Source organism: Astyanax mexicanus, chromosome 19 (genome assembly GCF_023375975.1).
Source record: "Astyanax mexicanus isolate ESR-SI-001 chromosome 19, AstMex3_surface, whole genome shotgun sequence".
NCBI lineage: Eukaryota > Metazoa > Chordata > Actinopteri > Characiformes > Acestrorhamphidae > Astyanax > Astyanax mexicanus.
The window spans coordinates 30,982,069-31,001,277 of record NC_064426.1 but is presented as its reverse complement, the minus strand read 5'-3'; the positions used below and the strand labels follow the sequence as shown (position 1 = coordinate 31,001,277).

General features: G+C 37.5%; 1 protein-coding gene across 1 annotated transcript; it reads left to right on the top strand.

The window, feature by feature from the left end:
- The first annotated feature begins 384 nt into the window (after window positions 1-384).
- LOC103032838 (germ cell-specific gene 1-like protein) lies at window positions 385-18,520 on the top strand. The gene is made up of 5 exons (XM_022664636.2): window positions 385-1,147; window positions 5,391-5,438; window positions 6,580-6,732; window positions 16,310-16,421; window positions 17,892-18,520. Exons 1-5 carry the CDS (start codon window positions 847-849, stop codon window positions 18,184-18,186), a joined length of 909 nt encoding a protein of 302 aa, XP_022520357.2. The 5' UTR covers window positions 385-846; the 3' UTR covers window positions 18,187-18,520.
- The last annotated feature ends 689 nt before the right edge of the window (window positions 18,521-19,209 follow it).

Here is a 19,209-nt window from a genome sequence, read left to right as displayed (position 1 = left end):
GTTATTATGTAGTGAATGTGGGTTCTCTGCGTGAGGTTGATTAGATTGTTCTGAATCCTCCCTCTTGTTAATGCATCATGTTAGAACCCTGCCGGCAGTTTGTGGAGAACGTGGAAGTCCTCATCTGAATGCTGGCAAGAACGCTGCACCAGATTGAGGAGTAATCTGACTGATAATCTTTTATATTACTATGCTCACAGAAATAAGCTACGGGTTTAGATGGAGCAATAAAACCGAGCTCTTGCATGTAATTTGCCCTTTGTGATGATAACAGTAAAAGATTATTTTTTTTTTTTCAGCGGAGGGGGGTGAATGGGTGAGTGGGTGGGTACGCATGGACATAAAGAGAGAGAGAGAGAGAGAGAGAGAGAGAGATAGATAGATAGATAGATAGATAGATAGATAGATAGATAGATAGAGAGAGAAAAAGTGAGTGAGCGAGAGAGTAACAGAGAGAGAGAAAAAGAGAGAGAGAGAGAGTTGGTCAGAGTGGGTAAGAAGGGAGTCTAAAGAGAGCTGGAGGAAAGAGGATGCTGGAATAGAAAGCAAGGGGCTCTGAAAGCAAAGCGGAGGATGAGGACAGCGAAAGGATCATCGGACAGTCCAGCAGTCGCAGAGCTGGTCAGTTTCATCCGCAGCCTTTCGCTTATTTCTCCAAGCCTATGCAAGCAGTAGCAGCACCCATGGACCTCATTCCCATGGACCAAGCAGCCCTTAGCTGAATGGCATTCAGGCGTTGCCAAGGATTCGGATGTCTAAGAAGAAGAGGAGCACGGCAGTCGCCAATCAGAAGCCCAGATTAGTCGGCTCCCCAGGCAGGTCCCCCCAGGCCAGGCCGGGGCCACCATGGGGATAGAACGAGGCCCGAGGGCCACGCTGGCCTTCACGCTCAACTGCGCGGCCTTCGCCTTGGCCGTCTCGGCCGTCACCACCAGCTACTGGTGCGAGGGGACCAGGAAGGTGGCCAAACCCTTCTGCACCGGACCGGTGAAGGTCAAGCAGACCTACTGCATCCGCTTCAACAGCTCTGACATCAACAACACGCGCCTGGTGCAGTACATCTACGAGACCGGGGAGGAGAAGTTCCTCATGAGAAAGTTCCACACGGGTATCTGGTTCTCATGTGAACAAGCTGTCGACCTAGTAGGTAAGAGAAACTCGGAAAGTATGATATAAAGGATGCTTCCAATTGTGCTTTAATGGATGTCTTAAAAAGAAAAATCAGAGGAATCAGTTTTGGTTGCATATACACTGTAAAAAAACAATCCTGTATATTATAGTTATAATTTAACATTAAACAAAAAAAAATGGCAATAAAGAATTGAAAAAAAAAAAACCCAGCATATTATTGTGTAATTTACTGTAAATAAGTTACACAGTATTACACATTTCTTGGAGTAAATATGTAATAAATTATTCTTTACTCCTTTTTTTGAGGCTTTATTTGCCAATGAATTACTGTGAATAATATTATATCCGCCCATACACTTGGAAGATTTTCATCGTAATGAACACTAATACTGGCAGCAGAGATGATGCAACGTTACTGCATTACAAATCCCAGCCAGCATTAATCCATGATTTACAGTAAAGAAAATAGTAAATTGCTCTTATAGCCTAACAACATCGTGTAAAGGCAACAAACCATTATATAAAATATACCTGAATACACCAAGCAAAGGCAGCCCTGCAGGAAAGAGTCCACACAGATGATGAGTTATAGAAGGCTGTACTAGTTCATTATGCCAATAGGAAATTGACATCCTAACAAAAGTTAGATTTTTTGACTATGTATTAGTTGTTCAATTTAGGTAAAATTAGATATAGAAAATATGGAGTAAACTTTACCCAAACAAAGTGAGAGCAAATTGTTGCTTTAAATGATTAAGTATATTCTATGTCTTACGTTTTACATTGCATTATTGGGTAAAATTTGGGAAGCTTCTGCATTGTACATTTTATGTGTTTTGTCTGGTTTGAGGTCTCTTGGGAAACTACTTCACTGCGTTCTACAATTTTACCACAGAACAGTTACTTACTGTATGAATTTACTGTAAAGATTCTTGAGATTTATCTTTAATTATAAAATGTTCTTTCACTATACCTCTCTATTACAGGTTTTCCATCCATCAAGTGTTTTTCAAAATAAAAAAATACAAATAAAAAAAAAACAATATTGCAAAATAGTTTTTTTACAGTAGGAGAGGGTGAAAATATAGTAACCAATACCCCTTATACTAACCCATACTCCCTATACTACCCTATACTCCTCAAACAACCCTATACTACTTTATACTAACCTATCATATACTGCCATCTATAACCCTATAGTAACCTATACTCATTATACTAACCCATACTCCCTACACTACCCTATACTCTTTAAACAAACCTATACTACTTTATATTAACCTATAATATACTATATATATATATATATATATATATATATATATATATATATATATATATATATATATATATATATATAACAGTATAGTGACATAAACTCCTTAAACAAACCTATACTAGTACTATACACTAAACCACACTAACCTATCATATACTACCTTAGTATAGTATAATAATATAGTAACCAATACTCCTTATACTAACCCATACTCCCTATACTACCCTATACGCATTAAACAAACCTATACTACTTTATACTAACCTATCATATAGTGCAATGTATAACCCTATACTAACCTATACTCATTATTTACTTACCCATAATCCCTATACTACCCTATAATCCTTAAACAAACCTATACTACTTTATACTAACCTATAATATACTCCATGTATGCAGTATAGTGACATATACTCCTTAAACAAACCTATACTACTATTTACTAAACCACACTAACCTATCATATACTCCCTATATAACCCTATAGTAACCTAAACTCCATATAGACCTTATGTTACCCAACACTAACCTATACTCCTTAAACAAACCTCTACTACTATATACTATCATATACTTCCTAAATAACCCTATAGTAACCTAAACCCCTTGTACTAATCCATACTCCCTATACTACCCTATACTTCTTAAACAAACCTATACTACTTTATACTAACCTATAATATACTCCATATATAACAGTATAGTGACATATACTCCTTAAACAAACCTAGAATAGTACTATACACTAAACCACACTAACCTATAATATACTCCCTATATAATCCTATAGTAATCTATATTCCATATAGGCCTTATACTACCCAACACTAACCTATAATCCTTATACAAACCTCTACTACTATGTACTAACCTATCATATACTTCCTATATAACCCTATAGTAACCTATACCCCTTGTACTAATCCATACTCCCTTTACTACCCTATACTTCTTAAACAAACCTATACTACTTTATACTAAACTATACTAACATATCATACACTCCCTCTATAACCCTATAGTAACCTTTACACCCTATACTTCCCCATACTTGCCTTACTACCCTATACTACCATATACTCTTTATATTCCCTACGCTACTATATAGTACCCTATACCCCTATAGTATAGAGTATTTAGTAGAGTATATACTCTATTCTCTGTATACTGCCTATCCATAAATTACCAATACTACTCTATACTGTAAAATACTATAGAACCTATCCATGCTCAAATAATTAATTAAAACACCTTCATTTTTAAGAGTGCCATATGACACTAATATCATAAAGTTAACTTGCAGTGATTGTCTAATCTTTTACAAAAATGTAATAATAATGTATTAAGTGAAAAATGAAAATCAGTATATGCACGAGATGCAGACATGTACACTCATGTAGCATTCTGAAAAATTCTGAAATGTTGGTTGTTGTACAATTTGGGGATAAAATAATTTTCAATAATTTTGCACAATAAATAAAGATTAACCAGGTTTGGGATCACAAAATCATAGATCCAGCTGTAGCTGTGAAACCAGAGCTGTCTGCAACTTGTTTGACTATTATTCAGTGATGTACAGTATATAATATTATTTATGATGTATATGATCATATCTATGATAAATGTATTTGGTATCAAAGCCATACTTAGTTAATATTGCAATTTTTTTCTTAAAAAAAAAACCTTTTTATTTCCATAGATAAAACATCTTTAAAAAAAAAAAACGGAAGAAGAAAAAAAAAAACCATAAGTGATTTCCCATTTGACTGTGGAAGCTTGGATTCTTTGAATCTGGAATTTAAATCCCAGTGGTGTTCTGCAACTGGTTCAGCTTTAAAGCTATAAGGGTTCCCTGGAATATTATATATTACATGTTTTAATGGTTATACACATTTCTCAGAATATTTCGCATTTTTCACAAAACTAATAATCAAAGCTTTGAACCGTATATACTATCACTAAACCTTTACACCACCAAAAAAACCACTTTGGCTAAAACAGACACATAGACATACTATACACAAATACACAGCAGGTATGTATTAACACAAAAAGTTAAAAAGTATTTTTTTTAACTGTAATACCTTACATACAGCCACGAAATTAACTAATTTTTTACAACAACGGTAAATCCAACACATATAATGATCTATAAGCGAGTCGTCGACTGCACCATGCAGCTTGATTTTAGGCATTTTGTCTTTGCTATCGTAACAATAGGAAAAGTACACTTTGTATGGCTCAAAACTTGCAAAAAGCATGTACTAATTCTTTTAATTAATCATTGTTGTGTATTTGGGCGTAATGTAAAATGAACCAGTCAGTGTGCCAGTTGTCATTCCCTTTAAGTGGCAGGTGTGCTCTGACTTTTTGGCGGATTGGTATTTCAAAGTCGCAGCGCTTCTGTGCTTCACAGCAGAGGGAACTGACCTGCTTGTTCAAACTGTGAAGGTGCACCAGCAGGTCAATTACGGAAACAGCATGTTTATATTTGCGTAAAAACATCCAAACATACAAGCATCCAAAATATTAAATTATAAAAAATATAAATTAAGATTTTTTTGAGAAAGAGAGGAAAAATAAAATATCTGTAACAAAAAATAAAACAATATTGAACCAAATAAAAAAAAATTACCTTTAAAGCAAACAATATATATATATATATATATATATATATATATATATATATATATATTTTTTTTTTTTTTTTTTTTTTTTAAGAAAATGAAAAGAAAGTAAAAATAAGCACCAAGAAATACAATATTATACAGTAGTATGTGCTTAAACTTTTGCAAATAACCAAAATAAAATAAACAACTTCATTTATATTCTTATTGATCTAGTTGACTTTTTTTTGGGGGGTGATTTCTTTGCTAACTTTTTTTTCTTTCCAGAATCAACGTATGAGTTTAGTGACTATAGTGAAATGAAAATATGTGCCAGCTGTAAATCAAAGCCAGACTTTTTCTGTTTGCAGGATTTTCCTGTAGAGAATTCTTGGAGATCACTCCAGATCATGAAAGAGGTGGGTAAGTAATAGTTACAATAGTGTCTCTTATACTGAACAACTTTAGAAATAAATGTACTGATGGGAATTTGTGTCCCAAGACTTTTGCCGTGTCTCTTGGTAACGACACGTTGTCTGTTAGCAATTACAATTATAGACAGATACCACCCAGATGCACTGTGGGGGGTAATAATGCTGTATATGGCGTTTTCCTGATATACTGTACATGTAACACTGTGTATCAAGGAATGTTAAATGCCTGGGTAACTTTGGATATTAAATATCTAATATAATTCAATTAGACCCCACTATCAGTCATTTTTCCAACTTAGATAATGATCTATAGATGAGCCGTCAACTGCACCATGCTTGATTTAGCTTGATTCAGGGCGTCACTATCATTGTCTTTGCTATCGTAACAACAGGAAAAGCGCTAAAGGCATGTACTTATTCTCTTAATTATTCATTGGTGCGTAACGTGGGCATTTGGGCGTAACGTGAAATAAACTAATCAGCATGTCATTGCTGTTCCCTTTAAGAGACAGGTGCACTCTGACTTTTTTTTTTAAATTGGGATTTTAACGCTGCTGCACTTCTGCGCTTCTCAGCAGAGGAAACAAAATGACCTGCACTATCACGCTGTGAAATTGCTGGAGCAGATCGCTTACGAGAACAGCAGTGTTATTTTATTTTCTATTCTGTTTATTGTTGATGTTAAAATTGGGCTTGTGTTGCCAAGATAGCAATGAGTATCTGATGCTTGACTGTTGTTTTCAAGTTCGTTTAAGTCAGTGGAGCACCTGTGTTTTCCGATGCCAAGATAGAAATACGCCAGAACCTTACCAGAACCCACCTAATTCCAAACCAAAAGTACAAGATGTAAAAAATAGATTGTTGGCAGGGTCTAAGATAGCAATGAGCATCGCCATGAGCACTATCCATCCTCAAACTGTTTCCCTGGTCTTTGTCTTTTTCTCCTTTATTTTTCTTAGTCTCTTTTCTTAGCCTTCATAATTAACCCCTGCTCTCTCTGTCTTTTGCTCTCTCTCGCTCTCTCTCTTTTGCTCTTTCTCTCTCTCTCTTTTGCTCTCTCTCTCTCTTTTGCTCTCTCTCTCTCTCTCTCTCTCTTTTGCTCTCTCTCTCTCTCTCTCTCTCTCAGGGGTGCTCTGGTTGTGTATTGTTGGGGAATGTCTGTACATCTCTCTGCTCTTTACTGGAGGTGCCCTCATGATGGTGGAGATGTGCCAATGCTGCAACATGATGAACAGACTCAAGCTCAACGCCTTCGCTGCCCTGTTTACTGCACTCTCAGGTAAAATCACAGTTTATACATTTTGAACCTGGGAATCTTTTTTTTTTTTGAGGTACTTGATAGATCCTATAAAAGATCTCACAGTGCATTTTCTGTTTAGCTTTTTTCAGGAATTATAAAAAGCAAGGATATTATGTAAAGGGGGATTCCTCAGATTTTTCAAAATGTCTGCAGGATTCAGCTGATAAAATCCACTTAATTCCAAGGTCACCCTATATTGCACCAGTCAGTTGCGAAATGCGTAGCTTAAAAAATGCATTGGGTGGATTGAAGCGTGAAAAAAGGCATGAACTAATTCTCTTAAATAATCATGGGTGTGTTTTGGGGGTTAAGGTGAAAAAAAACAATCTGTGTGTGTGTGTTGCCATTCTCTTTAAGAGGCAGGTGTGCTTTGGGTTTGTGTAATGCTGTGTGTTCTTGTGTGTGTTTAATGAGCAGGGGTGTATGTGTGTTGAACATACGCTGCAACCCTGTGTTGCCAAGATAGCAATGAGCATCTGATGGTTGACTTTTATATGTCATGAACCTGAGAATCAAAGGGCACACCTATAGGAATGGACTCTGATGATTGACTGTTCATTTCAGTCAGTGGAGCTCTTGAGTTTTCCACCGCCAAAACAGAAACATGTCCGAAATTTTCCTGAAAACACCTCACTTCCAGACCACCACGCCCATCAGTGGAGATTTATTCCTAAACTCTGACGCTATTTTAATAGTGCAGGCACAAGGCATGAAAATAGACTTTTGAAGGGATGTAAGATAGCAAAGAACATCAGGACAAGCCTTGTGAGACAACCATATCCACCATATTTGCGCTGGGCACAGATGGCATTTGGGAATCCCCTGGGGTGCCCTGAGTTCTCCCACATTCTCCACCGCTGTGAAAAACTCAAACTTGCTTTCTCTAGAACAAAGCATTTCATTAAGCCCGAATAACGGGAATGACTTTACCTGAGTTCACATCTTAATCACCAAATCATGCAGGAAGTTCGAAAATTTGGTGAAACGCCCCTTTAAGACAGAGATATGTGGCATCTGTGCTGCTGTGTTTGCTTTTATATTGTAAATTCCATCTGCTCCTCTATTACCCCTTCACCCTACGAGAGCTTAGAGCTGCTTCTGAGGATAGAGCTGCATCTGTCGTTTCCGGTTCTGCAGAAATTCTCTAATAATTGTGTGACACGGTGCACCTTCTCTTCTTAAAACAAAACCAGCTAGTTTTCTTTGTCAGTTTTACATATTTTTACATGTATTTATTAAACTAGCAAACCAAAAGAAACCAAAAGTTAGAAAAGTTTTAAAATATGTTTTATTTAGATATGCTGTACATTAATAATTATGTACATTAATAGTATAAGAAAAATAAATATTACTGCATTAGCACTTAACCTACCTTACACAGGCATAAAGCAACTTTAAAGAGAAAAACTTCTTAATGTTCATGGAGATCAGTGTAAAAAGAGTTTATTTCAGGCTATTTTTCAGGAGATTTTTTATTCTTCCATTAGTCCATTCTTCAAAAAGTGTTGACACAGTGTAAAGTAGGGCTGCACAATATATTGTTAGCATCAATATTGCAATATTATGTTTTGTGCAATGTCAGTAAACCTTTTACAACTCAAAACTATTTTGCTTCTTAAAGCCCCACTAGGTAGGATTTCCTGGATTTTTGATCTTTTTAAAGAAGTGAAATTACAGCTTGAAACTCACTGCAGCGCTGCATTGAGGTGTAACAGGAGGAATAGCGGTGCTCTCATGTCTCATGTGCCGGAGCTTCTTTGAGCTCAAACCAGACTCCGAGGCGGCCGCGACCATCGCTCGCGAGAACTGCAACCTGCTTTCCAACCTTTAGTTCTAATGAAACATTTATTACACTCTGCGACTGTAGGGGGAGCCCACAAGCATAAAATCTCAGTCCTTTAATACAAAAAAAAACATACTTTTCTCAATTTATATGACAATATCGACTGGAATATGGATTATATAATTTATTTTACTCCAGCCATTGATACACAGATTGCAATATTAATATTATGATGTGTAAAATTCTTCTATTTTTTGATATAGCAATACATATCACAAAACATTAAAATATCACAATGCAATTTTTTTCCAGTATCGTGCAAATAGTTAATAGACTGGAATATGTTAAGAAATAAGTAACATGTCCCATGATTTATTTTTTTTTTGCATTGAATGTGGATGTGATTGATTTCTGTGGATGTGATTGAGTCACTTGTTTGTTCACATGGACAACCGAGAAAGCCCAGTGCAGTGCAAATTGAAAAGCGCTGCAAAAGCACAAAACACATCCATCAAAATTACAACACAGGCGCAGCAAATAGAAAAACGCGCTGCAAAAAGAAAAACGCGCTGCAAATAGAAAAACGCGCTGCAAATAGAACCACAACACAACGGAAGTGAGTCACAACACAACGGAATTTTCCCGGGGGACCTTAAAAGATGCTGTACCAGCTGTATACAAAGGACAATAAGTGGCAAACAAGCTTCTGAAAAGTAAGTTATGTTTATTACCTGTGATTACCACGGTTGTGTGCATATTATTAAAAGTTCTGCTTCACAAAACGCCTTGTTTGCCACTTATTGTCCTTTGTACACATAGTGAAGTCCGAGACGTTACTGAAGACGCAGCTTAGCTGCTACAGTATCTTTTAAGGTCCCCCGGGAAAATTCCGTTGTGTTGTGACTCACTTCCGTTGTGTTGTGGTTCTATTTGCAGCGCGTTTTTCTATTTGCAGCGCGTTTTTCTATTTGCAGCGCGTTTTTCTATTTGCAGCGCGTTTTTCTATTTGCAGCGCGTTTTTCTATTTGCTGCGCCTGTGTTGTAATTTTGATGGATGTGTTTTGTGCTTTTGCAGCGCTTTTCAATTTGCACTGCGCTGGGCTTTCTCGGCCACCGTAGGGGGAGGTGTACAGTGTGTGTTTATCGAAAATGTGTTTTGATATATGTTTTTCACAAAAAATGAGCCAATGCCAATGAGTTTGAGTTAGAACAAATATTTTTTTAGTATAATTTGATGAAAAATGAAAACGGGTCCCACAGACCCAAACACCATACAAGGGTTAATATACCTATTTGTTCCTGGCATCATTTATTTTCATAATGCGTGTGTGTCTCCTCACCATTACCTCACCTTCAGTGTGTAGTCTTATCAACAAGGTAGTATATTTTACAATGTGTTGTACTGTATGTTGCTCATGCACGTGATAACACCTCACAACTTATACATATGTAAGTAGGACTTCCCAAGCCATTCCCTGAGGTAACACTTCATGATCAGTCTTCCCTAAACATGACGATCAGTCCTTCCCCTCATGCCTGTGTTTTAGCACGGACACTTCTGCACTGCTCACATGGCAGGCGGGAAATCCTGCCAGCTCTGCTCCTGCTGAAAACACAGAGGGGGATTACGCAATGCCCGGCCAGCCCAGCTGCTCCGCCTGCCACCCTGTTACCCCGGGCAGAGGCGAGCACTCCCTCATTTAGCAGCGGCAGAGGGCAGGGAGAAGAGGGCCACGTCTGCTGAACAGTGTTGGGCACGTTACTTTGAAAAAGTAATTAGTTATAGTTACTAGTTACTTTTCCAAAAAAGTAACTGAGTTACTAACTGAGTTACTCCATAAAATAGGGGTGTCGCGATTCCGATATTTAATCGAAATCGATCGAAATTATGTCATGGTTCAAGCCTCAAAGTCAAAAAGAGGATCGATGGACCCTCCCTCAAATGGCGCAGCACACTGTAGCAGACGCCACGGACATTGTGACTGCTCAAAGAGCTCTTTCTCTTAAAGAAAAACTTGAATATTGTTGTGTCTTCTTGTTTCTTGTGGACTCCTCTTTGGGTGTTCTTGGAAGGCTGTTGTTTCTTGAAATAAAACTCAGTACACACTGTCTTCTTAACCGGAATAAATATTTATTTCAATCAGAAGCAAAGTGTGGGAGAGAGCTTGTCAATTCTTGGTGTCCCAGGTTTTTCTCTCTCTCAGTCTTGTAGTCTAAACCGTTTAAATAGTCCCTCACAGTCACGCCTATAGCTCTCATGCCTAAAAAATTCCAACCACCCTATTTACAGCTTTACCATATATGTAAATATGACCTTTTGAGAAGCGGCATGTTGTTTACCTGCAACCACTTGTGACATGCCAATCATGTATAGAAATGGACTTCTCAAAAATAGTTTAGCTGGACACATGAACTTCTCTGGGCTAAAGGCCTCTCAAACAAGAAGTGGTAAACATCCATAGTACAGAATACACCTCAATATATAAAAATAAAAGTAGTTTTGTCAAGCCTCAAATATGTTAACAGTTTTGGTACCTTAAGGAGCATCTTTCTCTTAGATAAAGTTAATAATATATCTTTGTTAAAGAAAAAAGTTCTTAAAGTCTTATTTTTCATGTTTAACTGTTATAGTAGGATAGGGTTCAGTTTGTTAAGGCTCTAATTGTTCTATTATTATTTTGTACATGACTGTTCCTGTATTTTATTATTATTTATTTTGTTATGTTGCACATTGCTGTTTTAATAGTGCACACTGCTGCTACCAAAAAAAGCCACGAGATGGCATTACATATATATCTTAATTTAATTATATAAATTTGACCCTTAGTGCCGAATGTGGTGTATTACAGATCACTTGTATCACTTTGCATCACTTATATCAAGCCCACCTTTTGAAATGAGATTAAATCAAATGTAAATTTGATGAATCAAACCAATGACTGACGAATCTAAAACTGGCATAGGCCTCTCTGCTGTAAAAAAAGAAAATCGAAAATCAAATCGAATCGTGACCCTAAAATCGGAAATAAAATCGAATCGAGGATTTAGAGAATCGTGACACCCCTACTATAAAAGTTACTAGTTACCAGTAAAAGTAACTATTGTGTTACTTTCGTGTTACTCGCCCCTGTAACCATCACCCCCCGGCCCCCATCTTTTCAGAGCATGTTTCATAAGCCAGATGAATAGAATGCACGACAGCGAAGACAAGTACCTGCATAGAGGTTTGTCCATGACAAATTTTTCATTTCTTTTCGCTCACTGAGTTTGAAATAGTTTCGGTATTTCCATCTGGAAAAGGCTGTTTTGCTGCTGGAGTCCTCCTCACTCGCCATCTCTCGCTATGTGCTGTAAACATCCGCCACTATGCATACGCTCTAAACACCCACCCACCTTTTTTCTCTGATTGGCTGAAGATGTAATCTTACTATACCTTAGCCAATCATTGCTTAGGCGGTTATCTCATCCTCCCCTCCCTTGTGACTCACACACACAACGCACACACACATACACATGCGCCTTTGTCTGTAAGTAAAAACTTAATTGAGCCGTTAAACGGGGTGTCGGAAATGGTAATGCGTTATTCATTAGATTCCTCGTTACTGAAAAAGGTAACGGTGTTAGTAACGCCATTTATTTCAATGCTGTTATTCCCAGCACTGCTGCTGAATGATAGCTCTGCACCACAAACCTGTTTAATAGCATTTTAGATATCAGAGTCTACTGTTGTCAGATTTCTGTAAATTCAGTTTAGGATATCATCTCTTCACTTCTACAGTTTCTCTCAATATCAGTTTAATATTGATTTCCGATGCTGCGTATTATATGGCATACAATATGGCAGTGTACAATACATCCATTTCAGTTTCTTCTCACAACATCTAAAAAAAACGTTTTGGCAACAAGAATAGCAAGCAATGATGTGTTTCAGGTGTTATTTTGCCCTTTCCTTTCTGCAAACATATCTTATGGTGTGCAACAGTACAGTTCCTGCACCCTTTTCTTCCACAGCCATCCCTTGTAATGTGTGCAGCATGCGGTTATGCATTGCCTTGTGGAAAAATGCATGGGCATAAAAGGAAGACCTCAGTGTAGACCTCTTTTTCTGCATTATTGCTGCAGCATTACCAGGCTTTGCCAAGACAAATCTTTGCATTTGGACTTTTGGTAACCCTTATTTGGATTGTCTATTGCAGATGCTCAATAGATGCTCAACTAACATTCAACTGCATGTCTACTAAATGTAACTTTTCTCTTTACTGAATTCTATGGTCTAAGTAAATTCTTTTCTGAATGATACTAAATGTAACCCTACACCTAACTCTAACCCTAAATTATATCTTGATATTTTTAGGGTTAGATTTAGGGTTTAGCTTAGTGTTTTGGTTAGGGTTATGTTTAGGGTTAGATGTAGGGTTTAGCTTAGTGTTTTGGTTAGGGTTATGTTTAGGGTTAGATTTAAGGTTTAGCTTAGTGTTTTGGGTAGGGTTATGTTTAGGGTTAGATTTAAGGTTTAGCTTAGTGTTTTGGGTAGGGTTATGTTTAGCTTTAGATTTAAGGTTTAGCTTAGTGTTTTGGGTAGGGTTATGTGTAGGGTTAGATTTAAGGTTTTGCTTAGTGTTTTGGGTAGGGTTATGTTTAGGGTTAGATTTAAGGTTTAGCTTAGTGTTTTGGGTAGGGTTATGTTTAGGGTTAGATTTAAGGTTTAGCTTAGTGTTTTGGGTAGGGTTATGTTTAGCTTTAGATTTAAGGTTTAGCTTAGTGTTTTGGGTAGGGTTATGTGTAGGCTTAGATTTAAGGTTTAGCTTAGTGTTTTGGTAAGGGTTATGTTTAGGGTTAGATTTAAGGTTTAGCTTAGTGTTTTGGTTAGAGTTATGTTTAGGGTTAGATTTAAGGTTTAGCTTAGTGTTTTGGGTAGGGTTATGTTTAGAGTTAGATTTAAGGTTTAGCTTAGTGTTTTGGGTAGGGTTATGTTTAGCTTTAGATTTAAGGTTTAGCTTAGTGTTTTGGTTAGGGTTATGTTTAGGGTTAGATTTAAGGTTTAGCTTAGTGTTTTGGTAAGGGTTATGTTTAGGGTTAGATTTAAGGTTTAGCTTAGTGTTTTGGTTAGGGTTATGTTTAGGGTTAGATTAAAGGTTTAGCTTAGTGTTTTGGTTAGGGTTATGTTTAGGCTTAGATTTAAGGTTTAGCTTAGTGTTTTGGTAAGGGTTATGTTTAGGGTTAGATTTAAGGTTTAGCTTAGTGTTTTGGTTAGAGTTATGTTTAGGGTTAGATTTAAGGTTTAGCTTAGTGTTTTGGGTAGGGTTATGTTTAGAGTTAGATTTAAGGTTTAGCTTAGTGTTTTGGGTAGGGTTATGTTTAGCTTTAGATTTAAGGTTTAGCTTAGTGTTTTGGTTAGGGTTATGTTTAGGGTTAGATTTAAGGTTTAGCTTAGTGTTTTGGTTAGGGTTATGTTTAGGGTTAGATTTAAGGTTTAGCTTAGTATTAGTGGGTTATTTGAATTCTAGTTGAGCATCTGGAACCTCTAATGGACCATCCAAATAAAGTAATGTTTTGCTGATAACATTAGATGGGAATGTATGTACTTTTCCTCTTTGGTCTGGACCACTTCTGGTTTCTTTTGCACAGTAAAATCCTGAGTGGCATTTGTGAATTTAACTCTGTATTGTAGAGCTTCACAAAGGTGTGCTAAAGCAATCTCTTGCCCATGTGGTTCTATCAGTTATAGCTGAATGATGGTTCTCCTAAAGGGATGGGAGATCACGGTGTTCAGCACAGGCATGTGCCCTTCCCATTTTTTGCACTTAAATTCATCCTGAATGTAATTGTTTAAGGATATTATGCACTTTAGAGGATGAAATCTGCAAATCCCATCTTTTTTTGAAGAACACTGCCTCTGAACATCTCAAGTTTCTCAGGTATTTTTGGATAAGCTGTCCATCTGTCCATATTTGCTCCTCAAAGTCTCAGGCTTTGTTGGTACTGCTTAAAAAAATCATGATAAATCAGTTGATGACTTTGGGCTTTGGACTCTGGGAGCACGGCTATCTTACACCATGCCAGCAGTCTATTTTCAAGCCTTCACCTGTGTAATTTAAACAGCAACGGTGCTTGTGAATATATTTACGCCAATGGATGTGGTTGTCTAGAAATGAATTGCATTCAGGTAAATTTCCTGTATTGTCGAATTGCTATCTTGGCAACGGAAAACACAAATGCACCACTGACTGATTAGAACCTATACATACCTTCATGTGTAAGTGTAGAAGGGCAGTTGTTATTAGTTATTTGTCTCTAATGTAGTTGCAGGTTTTTTTCAGTATTTTGTTATAATTTTGGTTTAGATAAACTGTTTTGAGGCAGGGAGTGCACTTTCAGTACAGGGGGAAGTGCAGCTCTAATATAGGCTCTGCCCTGAATCTACTGCTCGTCCCAGCATCGCAGGGATTTCGTAGTTTGTGCTGTAATCGGATTGAAGCGTTTGTGTGTGTGTGTGAGGGGGGTGTGGAGTGGTTTTGCCAGCCCAGAGGAGACCACCCACTCCCCCTCCCTCTCTCCCTCTCTTCTGCCCCCTCTCTCTCCCTCTCTCGTTCACTTCTTCACTCCTCATTCCCCTGCATCCCTCTCCCTCCCTCCATCCCTCCATAGCTCATTAATCCTGAATAGTGTAGCATAGAGATTTTTAACCCCCCAGAATATATTGTGGCGTCTGTGTGTGTGTGTGTGTGTGTGTGTGTGTGCCAGCTTGTAGTGTGCCTGTGGGGGCGGGTCATGGTAATCCGGGGCCAGCGGGGCATTATGGGGGTATGTTTTGGGTGGGTTAAGGGGACCTACCATCTCTGTGCTGGATAGCTGGGTTGGTGGCCTCAGGGCTGTTTGTGCTGTGTTGGCAGTTGGGTTTCGCTCTCCTAGCCTTGTTAAAGGCTATAAGTGAGTGGCAAGCCTGTTAATAAAGAGCTGTTGAGTACTTGCAATGAGTCTCACGAGTCCTCCTTCCTCTTCCACGCCACAATATGTATTCTAGAGGACAGAAAATGCTCTGGTGGCAACTCATCTGTTGATTGTATCAGTCTTGGAGCTTGTAATCATGTTATATTCGGCTATATATTTGTAGTTTAATACTGACAAATTCCAAATTCCACTACATCCAGAAAAAAACGTACTGTGCAAAAGTCTTGTAAAGCTGTTTATGTGGACAGTAAGCCTTTACAGTCCTGTAAAAATGAGGGCATCACATTAAAAACATGGTTTTATTATGGCAAGACCTACTCAACTAAGTAATGAAAAAATTACTTGATACAAAGTTAAGTGAAAAAAGACTATCAAAATGTTATGATGAAACTGGCTCTCATCAGGATTGCCTCAGGAAAGAAAGAGCAAGAGTTTCTCTGTTGCACAGGAAGAGTTCATCAGAGTTACCAGCCTCAGAAGCCTAAAGTTGACAGCACCACAGATAAGTGCAAGAGTATTTTGTTTTGTTTAACACTTTTAAGTTACTACATAATTTATTATATGTTCCTTGATAGTCTGGAAGAAATAAAAACATTAATTAAGAAGGTATTTCCAAACTTGGTAGTGTATTTAAACTTAAAATAAATTTGAAAGAAGAATACACTATTTTGACATACTTAACACCTCAGCATACTCCTTTTACTGTTGCCAAAAATCCAAAAATCTGGCTTCAGCAAACAATATAACCTAATTGCACGCAAAACAAACATTCTCAGATGTCAGTAAAAAAAAAGTTGTGCCGTTTATGTTTCTCTCCCTCAGGCCTTTTCGGAATGGTAGCACACATGATGTTCACTACAGCTTTCCAGCTTGCAGTCATTATGGGTCCGGAAGACTGGAAGCCTAAAACCTGGGACTACAGCTGGTCCTACCTGTGAGTCAAACACTAAAAAAACACACACATTTTGCATAAGAAGTAAAGTAACGATATAAAGACCACTTCAGTTTCTGAATGAGTTTCTCTGATTTTGCTATTTATAGGTATATGTTTGAGTAAAATGAACATTGTTGTTTTATTCTATAAACTACGGACAACATTTCTCCCAAATTCCAAATAAAAATATTATCATTTAGAGCATTTATTTGCAGAAAATTAGAAATTGAGCTTTCAGACCTCAAATAATGCAAAGAAAACAAGTTCATATTCATAAAGTTTTAAGAGTTCATAAAGCAATATTTGGTGAAATAACCCTGGTTTTTAATCACAGCTTTCATGCATCTTGGCATGTTTTCCTCCACCAGTCTTACACACTGCTTTTAATTTAATTAAATAATGCACTTTGAAAGAAAGGGGTTGGGTGTGAATTCAACCAACAGAGCCCACTGATAGGTATGTGTCGCTCTATTGTCTACTTGTGCACTTTTATTGTAGAAAGTGCACAAGTGAGTAATTGACAATGTTTCAGTTTTCAGGATATTGTATCTGATTTGTGGGCATACTGTAGTATGACCATTGTCAATGTATAGGAGAAACTCGCAGGTCATGGGGGATGTCTGAACATGACTGTGTAGAACATTTTAATGAATCATTCACTAGTTAACAGTACCATATACAGGGGTTGGACAATGAAACTGAAACACCTGTCATTTTAGTGTGGGAGGTTTTATGGCTAAATTGGAGCAGCCTGGAGGCCAAGCTTCATTAATTGCACATTACACCAGTAAGAGCAGAGTGTGAAGGTTCAATTAGCAGGGTAAGAGCACAGTTTTGCTCAAAATATTGCAACGCACACAACATTATGGGAGACATACCAGAGTTCAAAAGAGGACAAATTGTTGGTGCACGTCTTGCTGGCGCATCTGTGACCAAGACAGCAAGTCTTTGTGATGTATCAAGAGCCACGGTATCCAGGGTAATGTCAGCATACTACCAAGTAGGACGAACCACATCCAACAGGATTAACTGTGGACGCTGTAAGAGGAAGCTGTCTGAAAGGGATGTTTGGGTGCTAACCCAGATTATATCCAAAAAACAAAAAACCACGGCTGCTCAAATCACGGCAGAATTCAATGTGCATCTCCTCTCTCCTGTTTCCACCAGAACTGTCTGTCGAGACGATAAATGATTGTGGTCTAAAACCAGGTGTTTCAGTTTCATTGTCCAACCCCTGTAACTTTTCCATGTGATTCATGAAGTATAGGCTTGTGCCATTTTGTGCTTCACACCATGAATAAACAGAATATCAGCAATTATTAATATTTATGATCAATCTGATCAATGATTGGCCAAAAATTCTATTTTTAATTTATATTTGTGTTACACAGCCAGAAAAAAATATCTCCAAATAATGTCATATTAGAAGTTTACTTACGTTTTGCCTCGTCTTTCCTCTCTCTCCACTAGTTTGGCGTGGGCCTCCTTCGCTACCTGTATGGCCTCTGCCGTCACCGCCCTCAACCACTACACCAAGACCATCATCCAGTTCAAGTTCAAGCGGCGGAACATCGAGAAGAACCTGCGCATCAAGCAGAAGCTTCTGGAACTAGACATGCCTGAAGGCTTATGGGACCTTTACCTCACCCCAGACACTGATACTGTAGATCAGCACGTGAACTTACCAGTGAATGGCATCAAACCGCACTGTTCTCCAGTCCTGGACACTGGAGCGCTGGACTCGCAGGGTGAAGAGTACTGCTGAAGCTCTTCATTCTTCTTACTTTTCTCTCTTAAACAACCAAGTGTGACTTTCTCAGCATACTTTTACAGCTTATGTTGTGTTGCTAATTTGAACCAGTCCAGTTCAGTTCATTTGGGCAGGTGTAAGCAATGACATTGACCACCAGAAGGTCTGTGCGCCTCCAAAAGAGCAGAAGTTTGGATTTTTAAAAGCACTGCCCACATAATTAGCATTTGAGCTGGTAGTGTGGCAGAGGAGCAGTAAATTAGTAAGAAACTTAGTGTTTTAATGGATTGCAGATTACGTTTTTGACATGATGTTACTGATGTGGTTTTATTATATTAAAGTTGCCAAATTAATCAACAATAAAAAGCAGAGATCAAGTAAATTTTATTCTTTTTGATTGTGACATCTTTATTTGTATGCAATGTATTGGATTTTTTTTTTAATTAAAAATATACAGTAGCAGTCAAATTAAAAATGTTCTGCATTGTACATTAATACTAAATCATCCAAACTATGAAGAAAAACATGGAAATATTTAGTTAACAAAAGAGTGTTAGATAGAATACCAGAAACCAAAATATGTTTTATATTTTAAATTCTTGGAAGTTAGATGACTATGCTTATATTTGCACATATTGGCATTTTCTCAGTCAGCTTTATGAGGTAGAGTCACTTGGAATTCAGGCTTTCAGTTAACAGCTGTGCTGAACTCGTCAAGAGTTAATTACTTAGATTTCTTGTCTCTTAATGTGTTTAAGAGCATCAGTGGTAAAGTTGTGAAGGGGTAGAGTTGGTATACAGTGAAAAGCTCTATTTGAGTAATGCTAATCCATATTATAGCAGGGACTACTTAACTAAGTAAAAAAGAAAGGTAAGTCAATCTGAAATGTCATGATAATGATGAAACTGGCTCTCATCAGGATCTCACAGGATCTCACAGGAAAGGAAGAGCAAGAGTCAACTCTGTTGTACAGGATCATTTCAATACATGATTTCTTCATAGCCTGGGTGACTTCAGTATTCATTTACAATGTAGGA

What these genes read in the sequence shown, in the direction of transcription:
- LOC103032838 (XM_022664636.2), top strand. Translation starts at nt 847, where the DNA reads ATGGGGATAGAACGAGGCCCGAGGGCCACGCTGGCCTTCACGCTCAAC. An exon ending in ACAAGCTGTCGACCTAGTAG is followed by an intron (nt 1,148 to 5,390) that starts GTAAGAGAAACT and finishes TTCTGTTTGCAG; the next exon opens with GATTTTCCTGTAGAGAATTC. An exon ending in CCTGTTTACTGCACTCTCAG is followed by an intron (nt 6,733 to 16,309) that starts GTAAAATCACAG and finishes TCTCTCCCTCAG; the next exon opens with GCCTTTTCGGAATGGTAGCA.